The sequence below is a fragment of the Bos indicus genome, chromosome 4 (assembly GCF_029378745.1).
Source record: "Bos indicus isolate NIAB-ARS_2022 breed Sahiwal x Tharparkar chromosome 4, NIAB-ARS_B.indTharparkar_mat_pri_1.0, whole genome shotgun sequence".
NCBI lineage: Eukaryota > Metazoa > Chordata > Mammalia > Artiodactyla > Bovidae > Bos > Bos indicus.
The window spans coordinates 114334348-114356987 of NC_091763.1; the positions used below are offsets into that span (position 1 = coordinate 114334348).

Sequence of the window (22640 nt, forward strand, 5' to 3'; positions counted from 1 at the left end):
CACACAGTCAGGGCTTCCCTGGTGGGTCACACAGTAAAGAATTTGCCTGCGATGTAGGAGACCCGGTTTCAGTCCCTGGGTTGGGAAGAGTCCCTGGAGAAGGAAATGGCAACCCACTCCAGGATTCTTGCCTGGAGAATCCCAGGGACAGAGGAGCCTGATGGCCTACGGTCCATGGGGTCGCAAAGAGCTGGACACGACTGAGCGACTAACACTTCTTCACGTCTTTTACACACAGTAAACAAGACAGCGTGAGATAAAGTGCAAAATCACAAGTATAGATAACCAGTAGACCACACTGAAAAACGTACTTACAGGCACACATCCAATGAAAGCTCCCTATTCATATCTTTGTAAAGGGCATACATTACCTGACAGGCTTTAAATGAACATTTAACTGGAAAACACAGTAATTATTCTGACAAAAGCAGACAACGTAGTTCAGCGCCGGTCACAGGCAGGCTGGCAGCAAGCTCTCCTTTTCGGGAGTAACTGGGACACGAGAGTTGAAACCCCAGCTCCCTGGGGAGCAAGCTAGACTCCACTCAGAATGGTCGCTGGAAAAGGGGATTATTCAAGAGCAGAAGCGGGACTGAGGAAAAGCTGGGTCTCCTGGGGTCTTTCATCCTGGGACTCTCCCCTAAGGGGACATCATCAAATACTTAAATTAAGAAGGAACAGGAAGGTTCTATTTGCAGACCTGACACAGTGGTCTACTGTTTCCATTCAGAAGTAGAACTATAAGCTAATCAGGGCTCAGATCTTTACAAGTCAGCACTAAACGGAAACCATTCCCAGCAAGCAAATCCCAGTGCTCACAGTGCTCTCAGTCCTGCTGCTAATCACTCCTGGGTCTGAGAGGTGCCCTCACCAACCTCCTCCTCCAAACCGGCCATTCAGCTCCCTGGCCAAGTTCACAAGCAGTCTGCTTGCAGCAGCTGCAAGAGACTCTGCTAATCTACAGCAAATTATGTTCTTTACTTGATCACCTTTCAAAGTTTCCCCCCATAATAAGCTCACACATTTACTTTGGCTTTTGTCCTAATCCAATTTGGATTCTGAAACACTAGTTATTTCCTGAAGACGGTTCAACAATGGTCATGCTCTCAGAAGGTGCATTAAGTTTTAAATCTGAAGAGAATCTCAACTCCAGATCAACTGTTTGGAGAAACGTTGTATGAAAACAATACAGGCGTGATCTGAGAGAAAAGGAAAAGCAGCGCGTGCCCAGATGAGGGTTTACCAATACAGAGACATAAATCATCATTTTATAACAGTGCTATCTTTAAGAGGTTTGAAAATAACGTATTTCAGTACCCCACAACTATCTTCCAAATAGTTTCCTCCAAACTAAGAACCACCTCGGTTTTTAAAAATCATACAAATTATTTTTAAAAAGCTTCTTCTGAACTTTTTTACCAGATCAAAAACAGCCTTGCCTTATTTGTATGTATTTTGCGACGGTGACTCAGCATACTGTTTTTTCACCCAGTATTTTCACAACAGAAGATAAACCTTCAAGGTTGTTAACTGAGTCTCGCACTTCATGACTCTTACAAAATGTGTACTATTTATACAAACGTTTTAGTAGCTTTCAGATTAATTTTGAATGACTTTTCATGTTTATTCTCCAAAAAGGAAAACACTTATGTATCACTTCCTATCCCTTCCCTGACCCTAAAGAGCATCCTCTGGAACAGCAGTCACGAGATCACAGGGATAAAATGAGGAGGAGTAGGTTTCAATCTGCTAGGCTGTCAAGTCCTTGGGAAGAAGGGTCCATCAGGACCAAAGTCATGGATCTGGGACACAACCCATGCCAAGAACTGCTTTCATTTTCCCCGAGTCCTTAACCTTCCCATACAGGACTCTGATGACCCTGCATACGGTCTGTCCAAACTCACTGGTCCTGCTACCAACAACCGTCTCCAAATCACGAAACACCCAGATAACTCCACCTCCAACATCTGCACTTCCCAGCGCCCTCACCTCCAACATCTGCACTTCCCAGCGCCCTCACCTTCTGACTCCCATCACCTAATCCAGCCCATCTCTGGAAGCGATGTTGTCCAACTAGGGGTCATAACCCCACTAGATCATGAAATCAATATACTCAACAGAGCTATGACCAGCGCTGTTTTTAAAGAAACAGGCACACCAGAGTGGACTGCAAATAATAAAGTCGCCAAGAAACTAACAGTTGCATAAACGCTTATGACTGGGATAAAATGTGTTTCTTACTACAGGTTGAAGCCAAAAAAGTTAGAGGCACATGACTCTCTGATTCTCTTGAATCTCCAATCTCTACCACGGCTCACCTCCTTCCCTATGGTTTAAGTCCCAAGATAAATCACTATGCACTACGATGCAATGCTCTTTTATCAGAACCCGCCGATTTCCTCTCTCTGGGCTTGCTGATAAATCCTCTGATCTCAATCTAGTCTTTGGCCTTTTCCTGAGCCTGTTGAGCTCAGCTGCAGCTGTGTAGGCCGGCAACAGTCTCCAGTTGTGCCCACCTCCCCCAGTCCCCTCTTTAGGAATCCTTTCTGGGGGTGTCCCTTCCCTAGCAAAGCAGTCAAGTGTGGTTCTGGCAGCTTCACAATTTATTACAAATGCAAATTCTTATGCTCATCCAAACCTCCTGGATAGGAGTCTATATTTTTTAATATATTTATTTTTAGCTGCATCAGATTGCTGCAAGTGGAATCCTGGTTGTGGCCTCGGGGGCTTAGCTGCCCCGCGCCATGTGCAGCCTTAGCTCCCCGACTAGAGATCAGACCCGAATCCCCTGCAATGGAAGGTGGATTCTTCACCAGGGACCACCAGGAAGTTAAGGCCTCTCGCCCCAGATGGGAATATTAACACCCCCCCCCAACTTATTTGCTGCACCCTGAAGTTTAATACCCAACCCCCCAGGCAACAAGTTCAAATCTGACCATTCCCAATCAACTACCTCCTGCAACCTGAAGGGTCTTCCCAAATCCTCCAGTTCCTTCCAGCAGCTCAGATCAGAAGCATTTAAAGCACACACATACTGCGGGAACTAGGATACAGCCCTGATTACCAGCTGGAGCTGAACCTTAAAGGTCACAGCCGTGACCCCGGGTCTTCCATTCACCCTCTGCCCAGCCCTCTTCACACCATCCCCTCAAGGCTAAGGTGTGCGCTCAGCACACCCTCCTCTTCACAGTGCAGTTCCAGCCCCTGGCTCCAGATCCCACCCTCTCCTGGCCTCCTCCCCACCGTCCTCCTGAGACACTTCTGAACTCACTCTTCGTTTCTCCCTGGTTTGCTCCAATCCATCTGGTTTTTCACACACCTCTGAAATACTTATTAAGTCTGTTTAAAAATCTCAGGCAGTATATTCTAACTTACGCTCCCCTTCTGTTCTCAGGGTTGGAGCCTTGGCTGGGCGCTGCAGCTGTCGGGTGCTGCCTGCTGGACCAGAGATGACTGCGCGAGACACAAGCGGATCTGTGACTTAAAGGTCTACCCACTAACCCAAGGGAAACGCAACCGTGGGCACACGTGTGACCTCTATGTCCACAATACCTGACAAAAAGTGTATAGCCTCTGGTGTCAGGAGCTTTTAGTTAAAAGTCAGGAAAACAAAGGTTAATTGCTATGGAAGCAATGAAGGAAGAGAAGCAGCACTTTCATTTTACAAAAGAAATCAAGGAACAGTGAAGCCTGCAACTCAGAACAATTCCAAGAACCCCCTGGCCTGAGCCACGCTGGGACTTCTGGATGTCTATCTCTGCAGGGCCACCCAGCTGCAGGTGCTCTGTTCTCCCCGCCCACTCCCCAGAGCTAAATGGTGACACTACCCCAGCTTCCATACTGTGGTGCTGGAGAAGACTCCTGAGGATCCGTTGGACTGAAAGGAGAGCAAACCAGTCAATCCTAAAGGAAATCAACCCTGAATATTCACTGGAAGGATTGACGCTGAAGGTGAAGCTCCAACACTTTGGCCACCTGATGTGAAGAGCCGAATCACTGGGAAAAGACTCTGATGCTGGGAAAGATCGAAGGTGGAAGGAGAAGGGGGCGACAGAGGATGAGATGGTTGGATGACATCACCGACTCAATGGACATGAGTTTGAGTAAACTCCGGGAGATAGTGGACAGAAGAGCCTGGCGTGCTGCAGTCCACAGGGGTCGCAAAGAGTCGGACACAACTGAGTGACCGACTACAGCAACTGGCACTGAAACCTTGATTTCCAGCTTCATGAGTTAGAGACAGATGCGCCCCTCAACCTGTCCAAGCACCTTTTTCCCTCCCAGTTCTGCGTCCAAACAGTTGTATTTTCTACGCTGTCAAGCTTGATAACATTTCGTTCTATTCTGAAGCCCAAGTTTTCAAAGCCCTGACTATGGGTTAATTCATCAATCTACTCAGCTATCTATTAAGCAGCTCTAGGCGGGCTGTAAGAGTCAGACAGGACTGAGCATAGAGCACACACGTTCCAGGAGCGTTTGTGGGCACTGGGATCTATCACCAGACAGACAGAAACCTTTCTCTGGCATGTAAGTTCTAACAGTGAGAAGCACATAAAAAAAAAAAAAAAAGATAAGCATAATAAATGCAGTAAACTTAAGAGAAAATATGCATCTGTTCCTTGTAAACAAAAGAATAAAATCAACAATTACCATGATTTTTTAAATTAATGAATGAATGGATCTAAGCAACAAGGAGCAGCTATTAACACCACAAAAAGAGAAATAACCAGATATTATTGGTCTCCTGATGCAAACAGAGACCTTTAACCTGGAAGCAATTTTAAGAAGGTTGGGGAAGGAAAAAGAAAAAGAAACCACCTAAATCTAACCCAACTGTTAGATTTAATTGCCAATTTACAGGAAATAACGGGACAAATGAATGCCTTGAATCCTACGGGATGCAACAGCAAAACCCAGGATCTAAGTAACACGTCAGGGCTCCTATGAATCAGAATTTCCTGGGGTGGGCCCATGTGTCAGTATTTTTCTAACTCCTCCAGGGATTCCAGCGTGTTTGAAGTTTGAAAATCAGGAGGGTTTCCCTAATGCTGAAGAACAACAAGTTCTCCCAGGGACCATGTTAAAGTGTAGATTGTTAATCTAGTCGATCTGGGGTGGGGTGTGGGATTTTCCATTTCTATCAAGCTCCCTGGTGATACTGATCTCCAAACCAAGCTCTAAAGTTTAGAACTCTGGTTCTCAAATTTAGCTGCACTCCAGAATTACCTAGGGAATTCCAGAAACTATTGGCGGGGCTTCACCCCCAAGCAATTCTGATTAAATTGTGCAGGTGCACAGTAAAGGTGCAGTTGGGGTGGGGATTTTTAAAAGCTCTCTGAGTGATTCTAATGGGCCACAAGTTTGAGAGCCACTGGATCAAGGTTAAGGATGGCAGAAAGAGATGGTAGAAACTCCATTCTTGAGTTGACGGCCCACTTACTCAAGCAACCGCCAGTCTTCCATTTATATGAATGAACACCCTTTCCTTGGACTTTCCAGGTGGCGCTAGTGGTGAAGAACCCACCCATTACGGCAGGGACATAAGTGATACAGGTTCGATCCCTGGATCAGGAAGAAACCCTGGAGGAGGGCATAGCAACCCACCCCAGTATTCTTCCCTGGAAAATCCCATGGACAGAGGAGCCTAACGGATTACCAGGCTACAGTCTACGGGGTCGCAAAGAGTCAGATACAACTGAAGTGACCTAGTATGAACAGGCACCCTTTTCTTACTAAGCCAGCACAAGGTAAATTACTTTGCAGTCAAAAGCATCCTAACTGATTACAATATTACTGCTGTTAGAAGTAAAAATTTAAGTATCTTCTTTTGAAGATCACTCAGATCACTCCTCTTCTATTTGCTAAATTTGAATTTTAAAGTGATAGGAGTCTTCTCTGTTTTAAGAAACATTACTTATCACTTGACTCTACACCCACTCGTAACTGACATAACCTGGAAGTAGAATTTCTCAAGGAACTCAGGTCTTTACATCAGGATGCCAGGATGAATGATCCTCAGAAGATCCCAGAGCCAGAAACTTAAAAGAAAGCTGCCCACCAAGCAAGAGGCGGTGGAGTCCATCTTTTTTATATGTTTGGGATGGGGGTGGCAAAAGGGACAGGACAGGACACAGTCACAGGTTCCCTACCAGGAACCAGTGACAGACTTTATTTGCTTGGGCTCCAAAATTACTGCAGACAGTGACTGCAGCCATGAAATTAAAAGATGCTTGCTCCTTGGAAGAAAAGCTATGACCAACCTAGACAGCATAAGAAAAGCAGAGACATTACTTTGCCGATAAAGGTCCGTCTAGTCAAAGCTATGCTTTTTCCAGTAGTCATGTATGGATGTGACAGCTGGACTATAAAGAAAGCGGAGTGTTGAAGAATTGATGCTTTTGAACTGTGGTGTTGGAGAAGACTCTTGAGAGTCCCTTGGACTGCAAGGATATCAAACCAGTCAATCCTAAAGGAAACTAGTCCTGAATATTCATTGGAAGGACTGATGCTGAAGCTGAAACTCCAATACTTTGGCCACCTGATGTGAAGAGCTGACTCATTGGAAAAGACCCTGATGCTGGGAAAGATTGAGGGCAGGAGGAGAAGGGGACGACAGAGGATGAGATGGTTGGATGGCATCACTGACGCAACGGACATGAGTTTGAGCAAGCTCCGGGAGTTGGTGAAGGACAGGAAAGCCTGGCGTGCTGCAGTCCATGGAGTGGCAAAGAGATGGACATGACTGAGTGACTGAACTGAACTGAACCAGGAACCAAACAAGAGCCTCAACAAGAGGGTCCTGGACGGGGGCCAGATGAAGGCTCATGAAAGAACCCCAAAGAAAGCAGTGGTAAAGATGGATGGCAGGGGAAGTAAGAGGAGACCAACTCTAATACCAACCTGCAATCCCAAATTCCTAACAAAACCCTCACTGCTAAGAAAAAACAGCCATCAGAGCAATTGGAATAGACGAGATTAATCTTATAAAGACTCCAAAGGCTGTAACAAAAATATGCAAGAGTTGCCAGACATTATCCAAGGCATCACTTCCACTTTTAAAAACATGAAAAAGGGGCTTCCCTGGTGGCTCAGGGGTAAAGAATCCTCCTGCCAATGCAGAAGACACAGGTTTGACCTCTGATCCAGGAAGACCCCACAGGCTGTGGAGGAACTAAGCCCAGGCGCCACAACTACTGAACCTGCTCGCCTAGAGCCTGCGCTCTGCAACAAGAGAAGCCACAGCGTGGGAAGCCCTTGCTGCAACTAGAGAAAAGCCCTTGCGGCAATGCAGACCCAGCACGGCCAAAATAAATACATTAATTAAAACACAAAAAACTTATGGAAAAAAACAGGTTAAACACGATCAAGTGATTATGAAAAAAACTTCTTTTTCACAAACCCCTTGTTAAAAAAAACCCTAGGTAACATCTTTTGAAATACCTCTCTATTTCACATAAAATACATTTCAAGGAAATAGTGGAATAACTGTGGTTATATCTACAGGGCAAAAAGCATTCACCACTGAGTAATCATCTCTTCCCACTTCCAGGACTCCTCTTACTCTGAGAAACATCATCTCTTAGCTGCAGTCTCGGGGGCAGGGGCTGATGAGCGCACTAGTAACTGAAAAGCCCAGTGCATCCTGGAGCCCAGGAAACAGGAGGAGCAGCGCTGTGGGTCAGGGCCAGGGTTTGGATTCAGAGTGTGGTGTGAGCCCCAGGACGCTGCTGTGCCCTAAGCTCTCACGCGCGTGATGACTACTTGAAATCACAAAGACAAAGCACAGGTGATGACAGTAATCACCTATAAATGATTACTAACTTCTAGTACAGCATTCCAAACTCAATAAAGCTTTTCCCAAATTACGATCACCATAGTAAGATTCTATGACAATGTAAAATAGGTGTCAGTGCGATACGCCTGATTGCCACCTACAAGGATCCTGTATCCTTAATAGAGAGAAAAGCACCCATGTGAAAAGTACACACACACCCTCCAAAGGACTGGAGAGTGTTGTTGTTGTTGTTTTCTTCTTAAAAAAGGAACCACGAAAGGTTTTCCACTTAATCCTATTTTAAAAAACAAAACAAAGCTGGAGAATTTCTAGTCTTATGAGGGATGTGAGAAGATGAAAGACCAGGAAGATCAGGATGAAATTCTGAAAAATGGACTAGAAATGAAAAATGCAGATTTTAACCTGCTTCAAAGTAAGTACTTATTACAAACCAAAGACAAAGGGGAAAAAAGGGAAAATTAATCTGTAAGGTAAACAAAAACTTCAGTGTGGTACTGGCTGGCATAAAGACAACACACAGATGAATGGAACAAAATACAGGCCGTGGAAATAAACCCAGATAGATAAATGACGAGCTGATTTTGGATAAAGGTACAAGGCAATTCAAGGGAGAAGAACCTTTTCCAAAGAAGTGTGCTGCCGCCACTGGGTATCAATATCAAAACAGAAAGAACCCACCGCATCTCATATCAAAGTCTAGGATGAGAAAATGGATCACAGACCAACCTGTAAAACCTAAACTATCAAACTTCCAGAAGCAAGCATAGGAGAAAAATCCTTGTGACTCTGAGTCAAGATTTCAAAAGTGCACTCCATAAATAAAAAAAGGATATAGTGGACTTCCTCAAGATGAAAAATGGTCAGCGATACATCTTGTTAAGGGAGGGGAAAAGACAAGCCACAGACCTGGAGAAAACAGGTGCAAAACATACTATTTGACAGAGGGCATGAATCAGGGTATGCAATCAACTCCCAAGATTTAACAGGAAGAAAACAAATAACCCAATTATGCGGATGAACAACAGATTTGAACACTTTAACAAAGAAAATGTTCAAATGGGAAGTAAGCTCAAGAAAAGATGCTTATCATTTTTTATTAGGAAAAAGCAAATATAATCACAGTGATTAAAATGTCTAATTAAAAATGCCTACCATAAAAAATACTGACAACGCCAGTACTGGAGAGGATGTGGAGCAACTGACCTGTTTGGAGGGGATACAAAAATGGTACCGTCACTTTAGAAAGTTTTTAAAAATTAAAACACACACTTATCAGATGACCCAACAGCCCCATTCTTAAGGCATTTATCCAAGATAAATAAAAAAGGTCACCCGAAAACTTGCAAGCATTAGCCATTAACAGCTTTGCTCGTAACTGCCCCAACGTGGAAATAAACCACAAGTCCTTCAACAGGTGACTGGATAAACAACTATATGAAATTCACACAAAGGAACACAACTCGGCAACAGAGGATTAAACAACTGACAGACACAACCTGGATAAACCTCAAATGGATTCCATTTATAGCACATTCTGGAAAAGACACAACCACAGGACAGCAAACAAGGGGGGCGAGGGCGGACTATGAGGGGCACACAGGCCTTCTGGGGACTGAGAGAAAACTGCTCCATGTCACGTGGTTACAGAGCTGTGTTTGCTAACACGGTCATACACCAAAACAGGTGAATTTTACTGCATGTAACTGTACTTCAAGTTTAAAAAAGAATTCTAACCCTCCCCTTATGCACAAAAATTAGCTAGAAATGAACCATAGACCTACACTTATGAGCTAAAACTATTAAAACTTCTAGAAGTAAACATAAGAAAATGAGAAAATATGATCTTCAGGTAGGCCAAGACTCCTTATGTGATTAAAAAAATGACTAAACCATAAACAAACAAACTGAACAATTGGGCTTTATCAAAATTACAAATTTCTGTTCTTTGAAATACAAGAAAATGAAAAGGAAGCCACAGAGTAGGAGAAAATATTATATATATATGAAAAAGAACTTTGTTCAGAATATACAACTCAATAAAAAGAACCCAATAACAAAGGCAAAACACTTGAACAGATGTTTCAAAAAGAAGATATACAACCACGAGGTGTATGAGAAGATGTTCAAAGTCAGTAGTCATCGGGAAATTCAAATTTCCATGGCCTGACGACAAAACCACATCGGGATGACCAAAGCGAAAAGAGGTGACGACAGCGAGCGGCAATGAGGACAGGTCTCCTCTGTCGCTGGCGGGCGTGTAAAACAGCAGCTGAAACTGGTAGCTGCTCAGAAGACTATAAACTCAACACGTATGTGGCCCTAACCTCATTCCAAGATAATCACCAAAGAGAAATGACTGCATGTTGACAAAGACATAACAAGCGCTCATCCAAGCTTTACTCTTAGCAGTGAGACTGGAGACAGCAGGTGACTGGAGAGACGGATCAAGGTTTGTCCACACAGCAGACTGTGACTTGGCAGTAAGAAGAAATTTACTCCTGTAACCACATGAATGGCTCTCAGAAACCCTGCACTCACTGAAAGAAGTCAGACAAAGAGTATTCACTGTATGATTCTATTCAAACGAATTTCAGAACAAGAAAAACTAACTGATAGTAATGGAAAGCAGATCACTGCTTGCCTGGGAGTGGTGTGAGGTATGAGGGAACTATGGGAGATGATGAAAATGTTTCTTATTCGGACTGCAGCAGTGGTTTTACACAGGTGAACAAATCTACCAAAGCCCAAAGCACCTAACTTTACACTTAAAATGGATACTTTATTATACATAAATTAAACCTCAACAAAATGTGGCTTCTTTTTTTATTGCTGTATAGTTGATGTGTATAATATTACAGAAGGTAGAGATGTATAATACAGTGATTCACTATTTTGAAGGTCATGCTCCATCTACAGCTACTATACCATACTGACTATATTCTCCATCTTATACCTACTAGTCTGTGCCTCTTAATCGCCCACCTCCATCTTGCCTCTCACTTCCCTCCCCACTGGTAACCACCAGTTTGTTCTCTGTATCTATGAGTTGGCTTCTTTTTTGTTATACTTACTACTTTGTTGTATTTTTTAAGATTCCACATGTAAGTGATACATCATAGAGTATTTGTCTTGGAGGATATTATGCTAACTGAAGTCAGACAGAGAAAGACAAAACCTGATTTTAAAAAATGTGTAACAAAGGAAGACAATACACTGACTCTTTTTCACCGAGCAGGATAGGATGGTGACCATTAGGTCAGTGAGAGCAGGCAGTTCTCCTGGTGTTTCCTCTCTGTAAAACAGAGATAATAACAGTACCTGTTTTAGAGATGGCTGTGAGGATTAAATGAAAATACATGTTGAATATCTGGTATGTAATAATGACAGTTATCGAGGACTTATTATCTAACCACATATTCTAGATATTCATTTAATCCTAGCTAACATTCTAATAATTATCTCTAATATACTAACTTGGCTAAGAAAATTATATACAGTAATAGTTACTGAAGCGAAATTCTCAAACTCACATGAAAAATTATCAATAAATAAACACACACACACACACACACACTACTGCAGAAAATTACTGTTTCAGTTATCACTCACTGCACAACAAACACCTCAAAACTTGGTGGCTGAAACCAACTTCCATTTCATTTGCTCCTGGGCTTAGCTGGCTCCTCAGAGGGTGGTGGCTGTGGGCGACTCAGAGGGAGCGCTGGACCTTCTCCCTCCCCACGTGTCCTCTCCTGAGTGTTCCCCCAAAACTACTGGAAGCTGCCGACTTCTTACGGCTTGAAGCCTCGCACCGGCCCATGGTCATCTCTGCAGTGCCCTGCTGGCCACGAATGCTGCAGGGCCAAGCCGTGAAGTACCAGGAAGGGGCTTCTCTGGGAGCCACTGACAGAAGGGCAGGGATAAGGGGACCAGGTCTGCAAACAGCAGAGAAAGACTGCAGAATCAGCCGGGGTTGCAAATGGGGATGGCAACCTGAGTATGTGTATCATCGCTATTAAAAGGGCTAGAATAACAATGAACTGTGTGAAGGCTTGTTTAACAATGTGTTCCTCACACAATACACAATATCAATTACATGCTTATTAAAGTACACACCCATTTTAGTGGGGAAAAAAGAAGTGTAGTTCTGTCAATAGCAGCATTGGTTATTGTTGCTTTTTTGAGGGGGCAGGGTGAGATGTATACATATCAAGGTCACCAAGAAAGCCTTTTGAAAAATACAAACCCTGACCTCACCATTCTCATTTTAAAAAGGATGTCTAAGGAGTTCCGGTGTGTTCTGTACAAGTGCTCCCTGGAGTCTAACAGGCACACTCATCCCCACATCTCCAGCACACACAGGGTCACGTGAGGGCATGTGATGCAGATAATCCAGATTTTAATTGTTCACCAGAAGCTACAAGTGAGACACCATGTTAAGGAGTTTACAAAACATTTTCACGTGAATTATCTCACTTGTTCCTATGAATTAAGCAGGACTGACACCACCTTATTCTTTCTCACACTTCCTTACTAATTTTCAAAAAAATGGGTGTTAGGAGAGAAAAAAATTAAGGTGCAGTTACCACAACAAAGAGAATACGTAAAACTGGTTCGTAAAATTATTACTCACTTAAACGCTTCCTTGGTGCTTACTATTGTCAAGAGAAGCTGATGCTAAAGAATTTGCCTGTCAATGCAGAAGACAGAAGAGACGTGGGTTTGATCCCTCGGTTGGGAAGATCCCTTGGAGAAGAAAATGGCAAGCCATTCCAGGATTCTTGCCTAGAGAATCCCATGGACAGAGGAGCCTGGCAGGTGACAGTCCCTGGGGTCGCAAAGCGTCGGACACGACTGAGCACACAGAGCATACATGCTACCAGACATGTGCCTCTGAGGAAACGGGAGACAAATACGTTTGTATTTAATTCTGTAACATGAAGATTTGAGCTACATAAATGAATCATCTTGTTACCTGTCAGGACTACTCAACTAAAGAGAAGAAAAAGAAGTGCTGCTATGAAACGCCAGGAACTGCTTCCCTGAAGATTTCAAGAACAGGATATTCATCTATATGGAATGATTTACAGATAAAGCCAAGTTGGAAAGCAAGAGAACAGAACCAAAAAACTGCAGTCAATTAAATGTCTGGCAACAATGAAGAATGAATTTTGCTAGATCCGGGGTCAAAACTGGGGAGAAGGTTGGGGGTCAGGGTGGGAAAGAGCTGGAGAAAAGCAAACGAGAGAAATTCCTAAATTATAACACAATCTTGTAACAACCACATGGAGCTTAAGACTGATTAAAACTAGTAATAACAAAAAAGTTAGGAAAATGAATCGAGACATGAAATAGAGCCTATTTATCAATCAGCATAAATGGTTATTGATACAGATTATTTCTTCAAAAGTTCTTTAAACATCTACATTGATCCCGTGCAATTAGGTCCTCATTATTCCTGAGCTACCTCCTGGAGGTTCAGTTCAGTTCAGTTCAGTTCAGTCGCTCAGTCGTGTCCGACTCTTTGCGACCCCATGAATCACAGCACGCCAGGCCTCCCTGTCCATCACCAACTCCCGGAGTTCACTCAGACTCATGCCCATCGAGTCAGTGATGCCATCCAGCCATCTCATCCTCTGTCGTCCCTTCCTCCTCTTGCCCCCAATCCCTCCCAGCATCAGAGTCTTTTCCAATGAGTCAACTCTTCACGTGAGGTGGCCAAAGTACTAGAGTGTCAGCTTTAGCAGCATTCCTTCCAAAGAAATCCCAGGGCTGATCTCCTTCAGAATGGACTGGTTGGATCTCCTTGCAGGCCAAGGGACTCTCAAGAGCCTTCTCCAACACCACAGTTCAAAACCATCAATTCTTCGGCGCTCAGCCTTCTTCACAGTCCAACTCTCACATCCATACATGACCACTGGAAAAACCATGGCCTTGACTAGACAGACCTTTGTTGGCAAAGTCATGTCTCTGCTTTTGAATATGCTATCTAGGTTGGTCATAACTTTCCTTCCAAGGAGTAAGCGTCTTTTAATTTCACGGCTGCAGTCACCATCTGCAGTGAGTTTGGAGCCTCCAAAAATAAAGTCTGACACTGTTTCCACTGTTTCCCCATCTATTTCCCATGAAGTGATGGGACCAGATGCCACGATCTTCATTTTCTGAACGTTGAGCTTTAAGCCAACTTTTTCACTCTCCACTTTCACTTTCAATAAGAGGCTTTTTAGTTCCTCTTCACTTTCTGCCATAAGGGTGGTGTCATCTGCATATCTGAGGTTATTGATATTTCTCCCGGCAATCTTGATTCCAGCTTGTGTTTCTTCCAGTCCAGCATTTCTCATGATGTACTCTGCATATAAGTTAAATAAACAGGGTGACCATATACAGCCTTGACGAACTCCTTTTCCTATTTGGAACCAGTCTGTTGTTCCATGTCCAGTTCTAACTGTTGCTTCCTGACCTGCATACAAATTTCTCAAGAGGAAGATCAGGTGGTCTGGAGGTTAAGGCATCCCATACCAGTAAATGTTTTTAAGAACACCCGCCAATGATTACTAGCGGCAGTGATGTATCTGTTTGCTGTGGCTCCCTCACTAGACTGAAGTTCCCCGGCAGCAGAGGTCAGGACTTCCCCAGCCTTGGGGACTCAGAACACAGTGCCTGGTCCATGGAAGGGACATAGTTGACTCAAACATTTAATGAACATTTGAATAACATGTGGTACACTTAACCCACACACTGTCCTCGTCAACCAGTCGTTTCAGTAGTTCGACCTTTTGGGGGACTGAAGTCCTCTGGGGAGTTGATAAAACCCTGGACTCTTTCCTCAGAAAATGTGCACATGGTCTCAGGCAAAACTCCTGAAGTTCAAGTGTAAGAACCACCACTGGAAGTGGGCACCAGAACTGAGACAACTAAATGTTAGGTCTCACAGGTTCACCTGAGAACCGGTCACCTGAACTGCTCAGAAAATGAATCCAGGTCTCTCAGCCTGGATGTGCACAGATTTCTTCTGAGATGTGAACACACGACTTCACCTTTCCTTCAGCAGCCGCCCCAGGGATGCTCTAAACTCTTGCACAGCTCTCCTCTGCAGTGAGGTGCTCCTGCTCCTGAGGGTACTCAGGGTCATACTCACTTCTAATTTCTCATCAGCAGATGGATTAGAGGGCTTGTTTCCTGGTGGCTCAGACGATAAAGAATCTGCCTGCAACGTGGGAGATGTGGGTTCGATCCCTGGCTTGGGAATATCTCCTGGAGAAGCAAATGGCAACCCATTCCAGTATTCTTGCCTGGAGAATCCCCACGGACACAGGAGCCTGGTGGGCTACAGGGGGTCGCACAGAGTTGGATATGGCTGAGCGACTAAGCACAGCACAGATGGATTAGAAATCCCACAGAGCTTTCCCACTTCTGTTCCTGCCACGGAGAGCCAGGTGGCACCAGGGGAAAAGAACCTGACTGCCATGCTTGAGACCTAAGAGATTTGGCTTCAATCCTTGGGTCAGGAAGATCCCCCAGAGGAGGAAATGGCAACCCACTCCAGTATTCTTGCCTGGAGAATCCCATGGATTGAGAAGCCTGGCAGGCTGAAGTCCATGGGGTCACAGAGTCAGACCTGACCGAAGTGACTTAGCACACACATCCAGTCTGGCAAGATCATTTTGAATCTTCCTCCATCTTGAATTCAGCCACCATGGTTGAATTTTGCCAGCTACGTTGTTTATTCACTCACTTAAATCATGAACAAGACTAAAAAGAACCTGTATTTATAAAATCTTCTAAAATAAATTCTGAAAGTGATTTAGATTTGAGAACGGGCAAAATACTGGCCAGATGCATTTATACTCAAGACATACTAGTCCAAGAAAAGCACTTTCATGTCCTAAAACTGTATGAACTGTAAAAGCCAGTATTTTCATCTCCACTTTCACAAATTATTCACTATGCCATCATGGAGCTAACATTCAACTTTGAATCTTGCAAAAAGCAGGATTGGAACATGGCTTGTTAAAATATTTATTTCTGTTTCAAAAGTCCTGGAGGAGTCTTTCTGCAAGCATGAAAACACAAAAGGAAACACGGGGGAGGGGAGCAGGTAGGTAAGGGGGAGCTCAATTCTATCATGGCTAGGACACCGACCAACCAAGGACACAGAGGAGGTAATTATGTTGGTATCCTTAAACTGCCCTGCTCTCACTTGCCTACAAAGCACAGCACAAGATTTTCAGCATTTCTGTTCTAAACTAACACCAATTTAGACTTCAAATTATGATGCCCCACGTGGAACTCTCTTTTGTCAGAAGCCCCATATATATTTAAAACTATTAGAACACTAAAATAGCATCCTGGGACCTTTGTGTTTCAGATATTAAATTATATTTCTAAATCAATCAGCGATTCATGTCAAAGGTACTAAACAGTCTGCATTCTGACAGTTATCAGTTTAAGACAGACTATGAGTACTCTAAGATTTAATTTGGTACTTCAAAATAAATTAGAACTAAGAATAAAGGTTCTCTCAACTGTGAGCACTGAAGATTTCATAATGCTTTATCTTGCACAATCACGTCCCAGGTCAGTTCTGATTTATTCAAGTGAATAAGTACAATCCACTCGTGGACAGTATTAGAGTTATTATTATTAGCTCTCTTCCAGGCCCAAGCTAAGGGAAATGTTGCACCTTTCTGACTTCATGGTCACAGGCACAGATGCCATTTCATATTGTGTGATAAAGTTGCTGATATTTGGACTTGAAAACCACCTAATTAGCATATAGGTCTTGGCAGTGCTGCCACCATGGCAATTATTACTCTTTTGGGAGCTTCACCGGTACCAGGTTGAAAACCAAGCATTCACCCTAATTGCACAACCATCAGAGGCCAAGTCAACTGGCATTTAGACACCTAACTCTCCCCAGGCTTCAGTAATTCACTGCGTACCACACAGGAAAGCTGCCCTCCAGTTCCCTAAAGCCAGCTCCTGCCTACCTTTCCAACCCTGCTTCCCCTTTCCACCTCGCGAAGCCCAGCCACCCCCACTTCCTTCCTTCTCAGCATGCCAAGCTCCTTCCCGGTTCACCAGCCTGGTCTCCTCCGATGCTGCAGGGCCTCTTCTGGAAGGCTCCGCTAAGACTGTGGTCACCGCACCCTGCTGAACAGGAGCGAGCAGCAGTCTAGCCAGATCCCGTGCACTATGGTTCTCCAAGTGCAGTCTGTACAACGTTGGGGGGCCCCGGAGACACTCTCAGGGGGCTCATAAGTCAAACTATTTCACAGTAAGCCCTCTACACACAAACTTCCAAAGATGAGAACATGCCCGAGTGCCAGCTCTTGTACCGTACTTCTGTTACTACTGTACTTTTCAAGGTACTGTAAGAGTAAAAATGTTTTATTCTTTGTTTTTTATGTACTATTTGTGTGAAGAGTATTATAAACCTACTACAGAACAGTACTGTATAGCCAATTGTGTTAGTTGGGCACCTAGGCCAACTCTGTTGGACTTAAGAAAAAAACTGGATAGCTCAGCTGGTAAAGAATCTGCTTGCAACGCAGGAGACCCTGGTTCGATTCCTGAGTCGGGAAGATCCCCTAGAGAAGGGTACGGCTACCCCCTCCAGCATTCTGGCCTGGAGAATTCCATGGACAGAAGAGCCTGGCGGGCCACAGTCCATGGGGTTGCAAAGAGTCGGACACGACTGAGAGACTTTCACACACATGCAAGGATGTGCTCTCAGAATGGACCCTGTTCCTATGTAGAGGACTCACTGTATAATCTGCCTTTTCCACTATGCTTTTGTGTGCATTTATGGTGCAAAACCAATGGTGGTCAAACTGCTAGCTTGGTGCCCCTTAGCACAAATCAAGACACTGGTCACAAACTGTAAAGGACAGTCACATACTCCTCACACTATGCACGCACAGTAAAAAGGAGAAAACAAAAAAGGCCACTTTTTCTTAACAGTGTCCTTGAGGAAGCAGTAAAAATAACTAACTTTATGAAATCTTGACCTTTAAATCTACGTCGTTTGAATATTCTGCACACAGAATGGGATGTTTGCATAGAGTGTGGCTGCTACACACTTGAGCATGGCATCACCTGGGGAAAAAGCACTCGTGTGGGAAGTGGTCTGAAACAGGCAGCTTTATTGTGGAATGCCTTTTTTACCTGTAAGAACGACCAAGAAGCTATTGCTGTTCCAGATGCGGGTCTCTGGCAGACACCTTCTTGGAAATGAAAGAAAGGAGACTCTCATTTCAAGAAAAACTGATAGCATTTTGCCAGCAATCAAACTTGAACTTTCAAGAGGAATTCTGGAAAATCTGCATCACTCAGGGTGATCTTAACTACTTCCCAGTATTTAATTTTTCTGAGAAGATGGGTGGTGATGTTACAAGATGTCATTTAAAGAAATAGTTGTATACTGAAATGTGTTGAAATGTGGCAAGATCTGCGAAAGAGTGAACCAGTATTTCCAACTGACTGGATCTTAATGACCCAGATAACCATGATGGTCTGATCACTCACCTAGAGCCAGACATCTTGGAGTGTGAAGTCAAATGGACCTTAGGAAGCATCACTACGAACAAAACTAGTGGAGGTGATGGAATTTCAGCTGAGCTGAAATTTTTAGCTGAGCTGAAATCCTAAAAGATGATGCTGTTGAAGTGCTGCTCTCAACATGCCAGCAAATATGAAAACTCAGCAGTGGCCACAGGACTGGAAACGGTCAGTTTTCGATCCAATCCCAAAGAAAGGCAATGCCAAAGAATGTTCAAACTACTGTACAACTGAGCTCATCTCACAGGCTAGCAAAGTAATGCTCAAAATTCTCCAAGCCAGGCTTCAATAGTATGTGAACTAAGACCTACAAGATGTTCAAGCTGGATTTAGAAAAGGCAGAGGAACCAGAGATCAAACTGCCAACATCCGCTGGATCATGGAAAAGGAAGAGTTCCAGAAAAACATCTACTTCTGCTTTATTGACTATGCCAAAGCCTTTGACTTGTGGATCACAACAAACTGTGGAAAATTCTTAAAGAGAATTCGTTTAAAAGAATGGGTGGTGGGAATACCAGATCACCTTACCTGCCTCCTGAGAAATCTGTATGCAGGTCAAGAAGCAACAGTTAGAATCAGACGTGGAACAACAGATTGGTTCCAAATCGGGAAAGGAGTACATCAAAGCTGTATATTGTCACCCTGCTTATTTAACTTATATGCAGAGTACATCATGAGAAACACTGGGCTGGATGAAGCACAAGCCGGAATCAAGATTGCCGGGAGAAATATCAATAACCTCAGATATGCAGATGACACCACCCTTATGGCAAAAATAGAAGAACTAAAGAGTCTCTTGATGAAAGTAGAAGAGGAGAGTGAAAAAGCTGGCTTAAAACTCAACATTTAAGAAATGAAGATCCTGGCATCTGGTCCCATCACTTTATGGCAAATAGATGGGGAAACAATGGAAACAGAGAGAGACTTTATTTTTCTGGGCTCCAAAATCACTGCAGATGCTGACTGCAGCCATGAAATTAAAAGACACTTGCTCCTGGGAAGAAAAGCTATGACCAACCTAGACAGCACATTAAAAAGCAGAGACACTACTTTGCCTACAAAGGTCTGTCTAGTCAAAGCTATGGTTTTTCCAGTGGTCATATATGGGTGTGAGAGTTAGACCATAAAGAAGGCTGAACGCCAAAGCACTGATGCCTTTTAACTGTGGTGCTGGAGAAGACTCTTGAGAGCCCTTTGGACTACAAGGAGATCCCACCAGTCAATCCTAAAGGAAATCGATCCTGAAGATTCATTGGAAGGATTGATATCGAAGCTGAAGCTCCAATACTTTGGTCACCTGATTTGAAGAGCTGACTCACTGGAAAAGACCCTGATGCTGGGAAAGATTGAGGGCAGGAGGAGAAAGGGATGACAGAGGATGAGATGGTTGGATGGCATCACTGACTTTATGGAAATGAGTTTGAGCAAGCTCTGGGAGATGGTGAAGAACAGAGAAGCCTGGTGTGCTGCAGTCCATGGGGTCACAAAGAGTCAGACATGACTCAGCGACTGAACAACAATGTACCACGTTCCCAAATCAGGTGTGGGTAGAAGATCCACGCGAAGTGCAGACAAGTCAATGGAGTTCAAAGGTACAGAGTGAAAAAACAAAAAAAAAACCTTCATGATTTCAGATAGTACAACTAACTTCTAAGAAAGTTCCACTTACGGAGTCTTCGTGAGTATCAGAGTGTGTGTGTGTGTGTGTGCACGCACGAGCGGGCATGCACACTCAATTGTGTCCGACTCTTCATGACCCCATGGCCTATAGCCCTCCAGGCTCCTCAGTCTGTGGAACTCTCCAGGCAGGTTGTCATTTCCTACTCCAGGGGATCTACTCGACTCAGGGATTGAACCCATATCTCCTGCACTGGCAGGCGAATTCATTACCACTGTGTCACCTGGGAAGCCCGAGTATCAGAGAACAGCCACAATCACCCAAAAAAGTATTGTATTAGTAATTTAATGTGACAGTATTAAAATACTCCTCCATTTCCCAAGTACCTATCTGGCAGGTTGGATTTCCCTTATATACTTTATATAAAGTTATATATTGCAAAGAACTCAGGAAGGAACTCAGAAGCAGATAAGAGAATTCAAGTGTTTTTTAAACCAGGCGTTGAAGACACTTGCAAATTTGTAAAACAAAATCCCACTTGCCTTTTTTTTTGCAGAAATTGATAAGCCAGTCCTAAAATTCCTATGGAAATACGAGGGACTCAGAAGTTAATCTTGAAAAAGGATTAAGTTAGAGGGTTCACACTTCCCTATTTTGAAACTTACCATAAAAAAACAGTAATCAAAATAGTGTGATACTGGCACAAGGACCAACACACAGATCAAAGGAATAGTCCAGAAAAAAATCATATATTTATGATCACTGGGGTTTTTCTTTTTTGTAATTTATTATTTAACGTGAAATGAGTTTCTATTACCACCTTGTAACTTTTTTCAGAGGGAAGAGAGATGAAGGGGAGGGGCTTTCTTCTCCATTGCAAACAGTACTTCCATTTTGAGATGGATCACTTTTGGTTTTTGACAAGGACGTCTAGACAATCCAATGAAGAAAGAACAGTCTTTTAACAAAGGTGGTGGCACAACTCGGTATCTACATACAAAAGCATCAAGTTTTACTCCTATTTCCCACCATAAAATTTAGCTCTGAATAGATAATAGACCCAAATGTAAGAGATAAAGATTTAAAACGTTTAAAAGAGAACATAGTAGTAAATCTATATTTTTGAACTAGGCAATGGTTTCTAAAATATGACACCAAAAGTACAAGTGACAAAATAAAAATATAAATAAAATGGACTTTGTCAAAACTGAGAACTTTTTGCTTCAAAGGAAGGCCACCTTCAAGAAAGTGAAAAGAACCCACAGAATGGAAGAAATTATTTGCACATTGTATATGACCCTTCATAAACTCATAAGGATGGCTAGTACAAGAAGGACGGATGAGCTAATTAGTGTTCAGTCACCGGAAGTGTCCGACTCTTTGCAACCCTATGGACTGCAGCACACCAGGCTTTCCCGTCCTCCACTATCTCCCAGAGTTTGCTCAATTCATGTTCATGGGGCATAGTCAACGAAGCAGATGTTTTTCTGGAATCCTCTTGTTTTTCTCTATGATCCAATGGATGGTGGCAATGGTTCCTCTACCTTTTCCAAATCCAGCTTCAACAGTTCTCGGTTCCGTAATGCTGAAGCCTAGCTTGAAGGTGAGCATTACTTTGCTACTATGTGAAATGAGTGCAACTGTAGGGTAGTTTGAATATTCTTTGGATTGTCCTTCTTTGGGATTGAAATGAAATTTGACCTTTTCCAATCCTATGGCCACTGCTGAGTTTTCCAAATTTGCTGGCACTTTTAACAGCACCATCTTTTAGGACTTGAAATCACTCAGCTGGAATTTCATCACCTCCACTAGCTTTGTTCGTAGTGATGCTTCCTAAGGCCCACTTGACTTCACGTTCCAGGATGTCTGGCTCTGGGAGAGTGACCACACCATCATAGTTATCCAGGTCATCAAGGCCTTTTTTGTACAGTTCTTCTGTGTATTCTTGCCACCTCTTCTTAATCTTTTCTGTCTCTGTTAGGTCCTTGATGTTTCTGTTCTTTATTTTTGCATCAAATGTTCCCTTGCTATCTCCAATTTTCTTGGAGAGATCTTATCTTTCCCATCTATTGTTTTCCTCTATTTCTTTGCATTAAGAAGGCTTTCTTATCTCACCTTGCAATTCTCTGGAACTCTGCATTTAGTTAATTACTAGAGAAATGCACATCAAATTTACAATGAGGTATCCCCCACACCCATCAGAATGGACATCAAATCTACAAATAACAAATGCTGGAGAAGGTGTGGAGAAAAGGAAAGCTTCCTACACTGTTGGTAGGAATGTAAGCTGGTGCAACCACTATGGAAAACAGTCCGGAGGTTCCTTAAAAAACTAGAACTAGGGCTGCCATATGATCCTGCAATCGCACTCCTGGGCATATACCCCCAAGAGACAAAAACTCTAACTCAAAAAGATACACGCACCCCAGCGTTCATGGCAGCACTATTTACAACAGCAAAAACATGGAAGCGCTCTAAACGCCCACGGGGAGAGGACCACAGAAGGTGTGGTACATACAGACCGGGACTGTTACTCAGCCACAAAAAGAAAGGAACGATAGCATTTGCAGCAACACGGACGGACCTACAGGTTACCGCACTAAGTGAAGTTAAGCCACACAAAGAAACACAAGTACTCTAGGATATCACTCATATGTGGAATCTTAA

At 43.4% G+C, this 22640-nt stretch overlaps 1 protein-coding gene across 3 annotated transcripts in view; it reads right to left on the reverse strand.

The window, feature by feature from the left end:
- RHEB (Ras homolog, mTORC1 binding) overlaps positions 1–22640 on the reverse strand; it is a 53846-nt gene that overhangs the window by 25398 nt on the left and 5808 nt on the right. Inside the window, exon 2 of one of the 3 annotated variants that reach the window (XM_070788443.1) lies at positions 11014–11087. The exons of the other annotated variants lie outside the window; for them this stretch is intronic. Coding sequence (XP_070644544.1) covers positions 11014–11047 — 34 coding nt within the window. The 5' untranslated portion in view covers positions 11048–11087. The remainder of the gene's footprint in view (positions 1–11013; positions 11088–22640) is intronic. 3 annotated transcript variants of the gene reach the window in all.